The sequence below is a fragment of the Lactuca sativa genome, chromosome 3 (genome assembly GCF_002870075.4).
Source record: "Lactuca sativa cultivar Salinas chromosome 3, Lsat_Salinas_v11, whole genome shotgun sequence".
NCBI classification, from domain to species: domain Eukaryota; kingdom Viridiplantae; phylum Streptophyta; class Magnoliopsida; order Asterales; family Asteraceae; genus Lactuca; species Lactuca sativa.
The window spans coordinates 50,341,413-50,348,881 of NC_056625.2; the positions used below are offsets into that span (position 1 = coordinate 50,341,413).

The 7,469-nt window shown below is 33.4% G+C and overlaps 1 protein-coding gene across 1 annotated transcript; it reads right to left on the bottom strand.

Moving 5' to 3' along the window:
• Positions 1-316: 316 nt before the first annotated feature.
• On the bottom strand, positions 317-3,144 carry LOC111884406 (ketol-acid reductoisomerase, chloroplastic). The gene is made up of 8 exons (XM_023880727.3): positions 2,772-3,144; positions 2,596-2,688; positions 2,249-2,314; positions 1,676-2,162; positions 1,438-1,577; positions 1,178-1,345; positions 936-1,091; positions 317-848 (listed from the first exon to the last, which is right to left on the bottom strand). The coding sequence occupies exons 1-8, from the start codon at positions 3,057-3,059 to the stop codon at positions 480-482; spliced, it is 1,767 nt and encodes a 588-aa protein (XP_023736495.1). The 5' UTR covers positions 3,060-3,144; the 3' UTR covers positions 317-479.
• Between the last annotated feature and the right edge of the window lie 4,325 nt (positions 3,145-7,469).

The window sequence follows — 7,469 nt, forward strand, 5'->3', positions numbered from 1 at the left end:
ATTATTGCATTAAAATTGATTGATTAGACCTATCCTAAAACGAAGTAATAAAAACCCCCCAGAGCGGGTTTTTTAGCATCACCCAAGTTTAATCGTATCAACTTCCTACCCTGTTAGTCTCAGATGCTATTCCACAACATTTTTTATTTGGTCGTCAAAACTCAAAACCAACCAAATTTCATTTGGAAAGATTTTCTTTATGGATTCCAACCAAAACCACATAAAATAAAATGATAAAAAACCAAAGCCATCCACATCCATGTCATGTGCAAAAAAAATTAAACCCACTATGTAGACATTAAAAAAAAAAAAAAAAAAAAAAAAACCCAACTCTGGACCACTTCCATTATTACAAAATTCAACAAAATCCATCACAACATCCATCGAAAAAAAAACACAAACATTCTACAAAACACATAATAAAACTAGAACCATACCTTGATATGAAATATATGAACCATACATGGGCCCACCTTGACCTAGTTGCTCGCTTGTCGCAACTCGGGTCTCACAAAATCAGCATCAACAGGCACCGATATGTCAATTGTTGGTCTCAACTCAGCACACACCTTAACCGCTTCATGAACCGGGTCCTCAAAGAAGTTGCTAATCAGATCCTGGTTAAGCGGGCTCCCATTGTCAACCGCCACCAAAGCCTGTTGGGTCAAAATATAGTCAAACCGTGGGGCCCACTTCCTCGACCCCAACCTTGCAGTTGTCGAACAGTTGTCCACCATAAACGACACACCTCGCGCATGCATAAACGGGTTCAAAGAATCCACAGACTCAATCAAACTTTCATTGATAATCTCAGAGTATGAGTGCCCCTTCTTCCTCAACACCTCAATCTGTCATTTTTTTTTATCAGTTATCACAATTTTTAATTTTATTATTAAAAAAGAAAAACTTTTTTTGTAGAATTTTATTAAGATTACCTGTGCCATCATCAGTGCAACATAGACACCTGCTGTGAAGGGATACAACGGACCCAAATCACCCGCGGGTCGGCTAGCACGGACCCGTTCACCGACCTTCCACATACGGGTCTGGTCGATTTTCCCCATGGGGAAAGCTGGTAATCCCTCTTTTTCCTAGAAAAAGAAAAGGAAAATTATAAATTCAATACTTTAGGGAAAAGGAAAATGTAAAAGAAAGATTAATAAAAATATAAAATTACATAAAATCGACGTCCAGCTAGCACAACACTTCTTATCTCACTGCCACTTGCTACATCTTCATAGCACTCGTATAAAATGTCCATGCAAGGGTAGTATGAGGCACTGTATGCTGTTAAGAATTCTTTCTTGCCTTCTTCTGTTAATGACTCATACACAGCTTTCATTCCCTGTTTAATAAAAAGAATTAAGATTTTGGGAAAGTTTAACTTAAGTGAAAAAGAAACAGACTTTGATCTTTAAGAAAGGTCATGGAGTAAACCTGAGTTGAGATTGTCTTTGATATGTTCCCAGTGATGCATTCAACTGTATTTTTGTAAGCCAAATCTTCACTCATACCACCTTCTGTATACCTTCTAAACAAAGACTCCACAATACCATGCACAGCACCAAGTAAAATACCTAATATTTTTCAAGAAATTGAAATTTATCATTAATGAATATGTAAAGTAAAAAGACTAGATTTTGCAAAAGTTTGAATTTTGAAATGAAGGGCTGACCTCTTTCCCCGAATATGTCACTCTTGTACTCCTGTTCAAGTGTGGTGGCGAATGTAAAAGGAGAACCAAGGGCAACAGACCATGCAAGTGCAACATCAGTGGCTCTTCCATCAACATCCTGATGAACTGCAAAACTGGCATTGATTCCAGCTCCATTGATCTCTTTTCCTTGAACATACAGTCTCCTTACTGATGGACCCATGCCCTTAGGGCAAACGGCAACCACGCTTATGTTCTTGGGGAAATCAAGTCCAGCTGATTGAAGGTGTCCAAGAAGGAATCCATGGGAAAGTCCTAGGATGCTGTTTGGTTTCATGTGTGAGAAGATTTTCTCATAGTTATCAGCCTGAGCTGAATCGGATATCAAGAGCAGAACCAGGTCACTGCCGGAGATGGTTTCATAAATGTCTCCGAGAGTTCCGTTTTCTTCAGAGAAACCAGCACCACGAGCTTCGTTGAACGAGCTTGAACCCTTTCGTAATCCAATCTGTTTAAGAAAGTGAAACCCTAGAATCGTAAGCATCCAGATTATGAAGTTACAGTGGAAGGAGAAAACAAACGGGGGGAAATTACCTTCACTACGATGTCAGATTTTGCTTCGACAAGGGAATCCCTAAGATTCTGAGCTTGTGCAGGACCCTGCAGAAAAAAAACAGCATCATTTTCAGGCCGTTGACTTTCTATCTGACAAAGAGGGCGGGATATCCTTTATGTCCATAAAACCTAGAGGGATTGACGCTTTATAGCTTCTACTTGATTTAAGTTTCAATCAGTTCCAATTAATTTGGTATATGAAACTTTGCTCGTGAAATTTTTACGCAAGCGTCGCTAATGGGAGAGCAAGTTTTCATTCACCAATCAAAGTGGGTCTAATATCCAAAACAATGAATAAAATTAATCGAAGGAATAAGATGACAAACCTGAGAACCCCATCCAATAACCCCAATCTGTTTGATACCTTTAAAGGCATCAGGCAACAAATGGAACAAATCTCTTCCTCCTCTCACGATATACTACAAAGACATTAGAAAAAGCGTTAAAATAAACAGATGATGCGTAGAAATGGATGCATACGCATACGAAGAGAGGAAGAAACCTCATCATAACCGGCAAGGTTAATCTTCTCCTTTTTGAAAACAGATGTTTCAAAATCAAGCAGCGTCGGAGGCTTAGTTATCGCTGGGGCAGAAACCATCCGAGCCCCAAGAGCAGATCCAGAACTGCCATTAGAGCGGGCTTTGAGGGATTTGGAGGAAGTTTTGGAAGACAGAAAGCCGACATTAAACCCTAGGGTTTGGGGGGCGAGCTTGAGAGAAGCCGATGCTGCCGACGACGAAGCGGTAGGTGCCAAGGTTGAGAAAGAGGTTGTTGCCGCCGCCGCCATTATCGTGTAATAGACGAGGAGAAACGGCTGAAGAGGTAAGCTGGAGCTTTGCTGTAGCCCTACTTATATGCAATGGGGGCTAATATACGCCGCAACGTGCTGTGGGTATAGTTTGAAACTTTGAATGGGTTACTACAAGGTAGGTGTGGAAAATATATTTTATTAAAATGCAAGTAGTGTTGAATATGTAATAAAATTTTCATTTGAAAAAAAAAAATCTATATACTTTTTAATACATGAAATGGTCTCCATTTTCTTTTTTATCTAATTCTCAAGCTTATCATTTTAAAACTAACACTCGGTTTCTAAGTTCGTTTTAAGAAGTGAAAAAAAAATGGGTGGAAGTGATGTTTCTCGGTTTCATTAAAGGAATGAAATCGAAGAAAATTGAATGATCATTTTCTCTCCTAACTTTTTCTCCGATTTGGAGAGAAATAACAAAATGTTTAATTTTCCTTTCATTTCTCTCCAACCCGGGAACACAAAAGACGAATTTTGTTTTCTTTCTTTTTTCTTCTTTTCTCTCTTTACTTTCTTTTCTCTTCTCATCTTTTCTTTGCTACATCTCGGAAACGTGGTGTAACTAAATTAAGTTGGTTTTGGTGGCCGTTTGTTTCCTTGATGCAAATGAAAAAGGTTTCCACTATTGTAGCGTTAATAGTATTTTTTTAAGACAAAATCAAACATAAATCAATATTTAATTTCATCAACATTGATCAACTCTACATCGAAGAAATTGCAATCCACTTCAAAATCTCTTCCTCGTTCTACACTTAAATACAATCCACTAGTTTTTAAATTTCTATGACAATAGAGCACCCATAGTCTTGGTGAGGATATAGACAACTATATTCTATAACTAGGCGAATAGCCGTGCTTTGCGCAACATAAAATTATGTATTTTAAAATTTGACAAATAAATATTAAAATTAATATATGTTATTGATATTTATATCATAACACTTTTCATATTTTACCCTAATATTACATGTTATTCAAAATACAACGTTTTCATTTTTAGAAATATATTAACGTTGTTTTTTTGTTTTTGATGGATTGTTTTCTATCAAAGCTAAAACATCCAACAAATATTACGAAATGTATGTTTGTTTATCACCATACACCTCTACTGCTCTGCTTCAATCAAGATTACGCAACTGCAAATGCGCAAAGTGACATTTATATCAATTAATTTCGACTAAGTAAATAATGTGATGTACTTATTATTTGTTAAATGCATATCAATGCATCATATTAATTTTCATATTCCAACATTAGCAAACTAAAACCACATAGGCATAGTTTGGATACCAACATCTAATTTCTATTAGAGACTAATACAAACACGCCCCTACCACAAAAATGTTTGGTTGAGAGTAAATGTATATATACAAAAGAATGAAGGCTAAAAGGATTATCTTCTTATGACTTGAAATGGATCATGGCAACTCATTGGTATCGATTGTACCAGTATAACATTAAAATACGCATGACGTGCCTTTAGTTCACATGTCATTTTTTAGGATCAAATAAGAAATTATGACTTTAATGGAAACTAAGACCAATTGACATTTAAACAATTTATATGTCGCAATACATTTGCTAATATGACTTCAAATTTTCCAATATCTTTTAGGGTTCAATAAATTCACCTTGTGATGCCAAGGATAAATCCAAATATTAATATTATTCACCGTATTTATACTTGGTCTTGTTATGTTTGATGTTGTTCATGTTATTTTTACATTAAAAAACCAATTAATAATTATTATTAAAAAGTCTTTTGAGTGGTATTAGGGGGTTTCAAATGCATAAGAATCAAGGAAATTAAATTAGGGGGTTTTAAATGCATATGAATCAAGGAAAAATGTTTCCTTTATTAGATACTAGGTGAATGCCCGCGCGTTGCGCAGTGGGATAATTATATAGTTTAATATGGTTATATATGGTTTAATGTATTGTGAATAAGCCATACATAAAACCTGTATGCGATTAAATAGCATGTATATTTTTTTATTTATAAATTTTTTATCATAATAAATAATGAAATTTTTTAGTATTAGTTTAAAATTTTAAATGTAATTTTTATGTACACATTAGTATCTAATTTAATTAGTTGATGATTGATTAGATATGGATTCTCATTTGTGGTCCTCTATTTATGTTGAACCTCGTAAAAGTACATATTTAACGACTTTTGTTAGTTTTACTATTGAATAGAAAATGGTGCCGTATTTTAAGTAAATATAAAAAATCTCATTCTCAATCTATTTTAAGATAGTGACATATTTTAAGTTAATATAAAAAATCATATTCTAGAACTAATGAAAAGAAAAAATGGAGCCAAAATTTTTAACTATAATAAAGTTGATTTCAATTAAAAAGTGTTCAATCGAAGATAAAATAAACATCATAAGATATTACGTTATATTCAAATTACAGACATCATTTTTGTAAGAGTCATTCAAAATATATGAAACTATAGTGCCTAATACAACAATGTAATAACCAAATGACCCTAACATAATTTAAATGAAATATAATTATGATATATTATCTATGCAACTAAAATTTTGCACAACATGCGAGATTCGTCTATTATATGATATTCTTCTAATATATTATATTATAGTATAAACATTATATTTGGAAAACCACTTTGAGTTTTATTGTAGTTTATAACATTAAATTTGTGATAGGCTGTATTTGACACACATTTGTGTATTTATATCTATATTATATATTTAAAACAAATCTTATATAAACATCCAACCTAAATATTCATCTTCAAGTTTTCTTTCTTCGCCACATAAACAAACTTTTGTTATAAAGCCAAAAAATGGAATAAAAGACACTTAATTGTATGATCATGATATATTGTATTTTGATTGGGGCTTGTGCAAAACATGCATGAGCATATATTGTTAATTTATCTCTTGTTTTGGGTAATTAGAATAAGATAGCTTCAAATCCAACGTATCAAACGGATTACCCATTTACTAAAGTCTAAAACCCAAAAACTCAAACATGTTCTAATACTATACAAATGCATGAGGTTTTAGCAAATTATTATCTCATATGAATTACCATTGATTACGTGTGATTAATTATTAAGAAGGTGAAAAGGTTTGGGGGTTTCAAATGCATGAGGTTTTAGCAAATTATTATGGGGGGTTTCAAATGCATGACAATCAAGGGAAAATGCATGTTGTATAAGTATGTAAGATATAGATAGATATAGATTTTAGATGTTACGTGTTTGATGACGATACAGTGTCACTTTCCCCATAAGTGTGTCACGTCAACATTATCCACCTCCACTTCGCTTTGCAATAGACTTTTTCATGGTTGAGGTGTGGAAAACGACTAGTAATAAGAGATGGAGAAGAAAGAGAGTGACAATAATGAGAGGAGAATAGAAGAGAAAGGCTTGTCATTTGCATGTCGATGAAGGTGTCGACAAAATCCATGCCATCTCCCAGAGGAAAGAGTTTTGGGATAATGTAAATATAATGTAGCTACCAAAACTCTATAACACCCAAACGAACGCAATAATTGTTGCATCCATAGTCGATACATTCTTTTACTACCTTATTATCGTGAACTTGATCTGAATCTTAAATCTCGTGTAAACCAGAAAAAAAAAAATGTAGTTACATGATATCCCACCAATAAATAAATTATCAACAAGTCCTTAGTAGTGGCACAATCAATAGATTAAAATAAATCATAAATACGACAAAATGTATAATCGATATAAAATCCCTGCTTTTATGACTTTTCTGAGTAAACCCCAATCAAATCAATTTCCCTTGATAAAATGTTAACCTTTATTAGGGTTAATTTGTTCAAATGAGTAATGCATTATAAGTAACCAACGTTTGATCATCAGTGAATTGTCTCGCAGAGGAACCACACAAAGCTCTCTTAAATTGGATAATTTTAAACTCACATATCATAAACCAACTACCAACTCTCTAACGATCGTAAGTAGTTCGCATGAGGCATTTACGAGAAAATTATTATTTTTACAATTCTAAAATAAACAGGTTATTTTCTATAATTAACTAGTTTATAATAGTGAGGTTAATTAGTTTATCTTAAATTAACGTTTCCTTACAACTAAAAATCATCAAAATGAGTTTTGGAGAGAAAATCAATTCCATTGGTTTTGACACCAGGCATATCATGGAATGGAATTTGATATTCATATTATTTCGAATTTTTATGCATCCTGTTTACCAAAGTACGCATCAGAGTTCCATCGACTCTCCAACTTACGTGTTGATGTAAACTAATGTTTAATGTAGTTGTTTCTTGATAAATAGTTACGTGCTTTATTTTAAGGATAATTGATTAAACTAAGGTGTTGTTTATTTTTTGGAAAAAAACTTATTCATACCTCTTATT